General features: G+C 45.5%; 1 protein-coding gene across 1 annotated transcript in view; it reads right to left on the bottom strand.

The window, feature by feature from the left end:
• Window positions 1-2,500, bottom strand: part of LOC307080139 (filamin-C-like) — a gene marked incomplete at both ends in the record, with an annotated part of 36,313 nt that overhangs the window by 8,883 nt on the left and 24,930 nt on the right. The window contains 4 exon segments of the mRNA XM_079742770.1: window positions 711-833; window positions 1,197-1,349; window positions 1,784-1,987; window positions 2,371-2,500. The exon segment at window positions 2,371-2,500 is cut by the window's right edge and continues 35 nt beyond it. Of these exon segments, the coding sequence (XP_079598896.1) occupies window positions 711-833; window positions 1,197-1,349; window positions 1,784-1,987; window positions 2,371-2,500 (610 nt within the window).

Raw genomic sequence — 2,500 nt, 5'->3', positions numbered from 1 at the left:
TCATTTTGCATTGTATCGTATAGTTTAGTATCGTTTTGTTTAGCATTGTATCGTATAGTTTAGTATCGTTTTGTTTAGCATTGTATCATTTAGTTTGGTATAGTTTTGTTTAGCATCGTATCGTATAGTTTAGTATCAAATCGTTTGGCATTGTATCGTATAGTTTAGAATCGTTTTGTTTAGCATCGTATCGTATAGTTTAGTATCATTTTGTTTAGCATTGTATTGTATAGTTTAGTGTCGTATCATTTAGCATCGTATCGTATATTTAAGTATTGTTTCGTTTAGCATCGTATCGTATAGTTTGTATCGTATCGTTTTGCATCGTATCATATAGTTTAGTATCATTTTGTTTAGCATCGTTTGTCGAGTTTGTTTCAGTATAGGGCCGCTCAGGGATTGGTTTGGTGTTTTGATCCCAAATGCCTGATCTCTGCCTGCTCCCTGATGTATTTGAAGTCTCTATACATCTGGTAGACAGATGGCTAAATAACAACGGTAGGTAGATAGAGGGACAGACAGGCCATCCAATCATGTCAGTCGGCCTGAATGACATGATTGACCGGGCTTATTACAGGCCTGCCACAGCCACAGACACCGGCCGTTTTTCATTTTTTTTGTCAGAACAAATGTATTTATTGATCGATACCTGGAAGAACTTCAACGATGATGACATCTCAAATAAACGGCCGATCGCAGCATGGACTGACCTGGGATCTTGAGATTCAGGCCACATGTGCTGCCCACGGAGGCGATGGACGAGGCCTGTCGCTTAGTGGTGATGCTCTCCTTCATCCTTCCCTCCCCCGTCATCTTCACTGAGAATGGACTTCCTGGAGTGGGACAGAGGGGGCAAGATCAGTCATCATAGCCAAGGCAAGGCAAGGCAACTTTATTTATATGGCAGTTTTCAAACACGAGGCGGACTCAAAGTGCTCCACGTAGAAACATTGTCATACAATAAAATGAAATAATAAAATAAAACAGATAAGTCAAAGAATACAAAGGCAAAGTTTGGCAGAAAGCTAAAGCAAACATACAATAAAATGAAGAAATAAACTAAAAATAGGTAAGTCAAAGAAAATAAAGGCAAAGTTAACAAATGCAATCTAGAAAGTGTAATGTATTTAAGCTTTAGCAGAAAGCTGAAGCAAACATAAAAGACGATTGTGATAACGCAAGACGGGCTGTCTCACCTGGAATATGCTTATCCGCAAACTTGATGTTCACCACGTAGTTGCCCGGCTCGGTGGGACAGTAGGACACCTTGCAGGTGCCATCCTCCATATCCTCACAGTTGATGTCCACCTTGCTGGGACCCTCCACTGACAACGCCAGACCGCCGTAACCTGAGGAGAACCAGGGCCGGGTGACACCAGAGGAAGTCAGTTTGTTTGCTGCTCCGTACCGTGCAAACGCCATCTTCTGTAACATTTACATTTTCATTACATTCAGGGCATTTAGCAGATGCTTTTATCCAACGCGACTTACAATAAGTACATTTGTCAGAAGAAAGAAAAACTACAATATATCACTGTCGGTACAGTAAAGATGTTCATAGAACCAAGTGCCAAGCACTAACAATCTCTAGGTTAACCCATTCCCCGTAAAGAACAAAGACAGCTAGGACAAGATGCTACACAACTAAGTACCATAACTAAATACAACATACAATAAGTACGTACATTAAGTGCCAGGACGTACAACACACAACAAGTAGGAGGGGGGGACAGGGTGGCTATGCAGGTGAACTCTGAATCCCTGTCCAGACGACAGGCCGTACCTGCGTTCCTGGTGTCCACGAAGAACTCGGCCATCTCAAAGGTGTGCGCCTCGGTCAGGCCTTTGCCGAAGGCCTTGACGCGGCTGGCCTCGCCGATCTCCGACTGGCCCACCATGATCTTGAAGGGGCTGTTGGCCACGTGCGCGCCGTTCTTCCTCACGCTGACCTCGTGCTCGCCCACCTCCTTCGGCGTGAAGGAGATGCCTGGGAGAAAGAGCGGAGAACAGTCGGTCAGTGAACACCTGATCGATACCCGAAGGGGTCGCCACAAATAATAGCGGGAGTGAAAAAGATGAAGATTATAAACCACAGCCAGAGTTTACAACGTAACAATAAAAGAAGAAGGCGAAAGGGGCAGGGGACTGAGGCTGGTGAACCGGGTTAGACGGTCTTAAATCCCCTTTAAGACTGTGACTTTGACCAAGGACTATATAAATAAACATGGATTCCCTGTGTTAAAAAAAAAACGAGATGGCAGTTTAACAAGCAGTCAGAGAATCAAGCGAGACTCTGCAGTGTTTTATTCCAGACTTGAGGCTCGGCTGCGCTGAGCCGGATCAGCGCGGCCACGATGTGTCCCTGCTCACCGATGTGCCTGTTGGGCAGCCTCTTCAGCAGACAGGGCTCCTCGTTCCCAGACGGCGCTCTGATGCTGGCGCTCAGAACACTCAAATCCGTCTCCGCGATCTTCAGGGAGACGTCGGCCGCCGTGCCCAC

The sequence above is a fragment of the Pollachius pollachius genome (assembly GCF_949987615.1).
Source record: "Pollachius pollachius genome assembly, chromosome: 9".
NCBI classification, from domain to species: Eukaryota; Metazoa; Chordata; class Actinopteri; order Gadiformes; family Gadidae; genus Pollachius; species Pollachius pollachius.
This window is presented reverse-complemented; position numbering and strand designations above follow the sequence as displayed.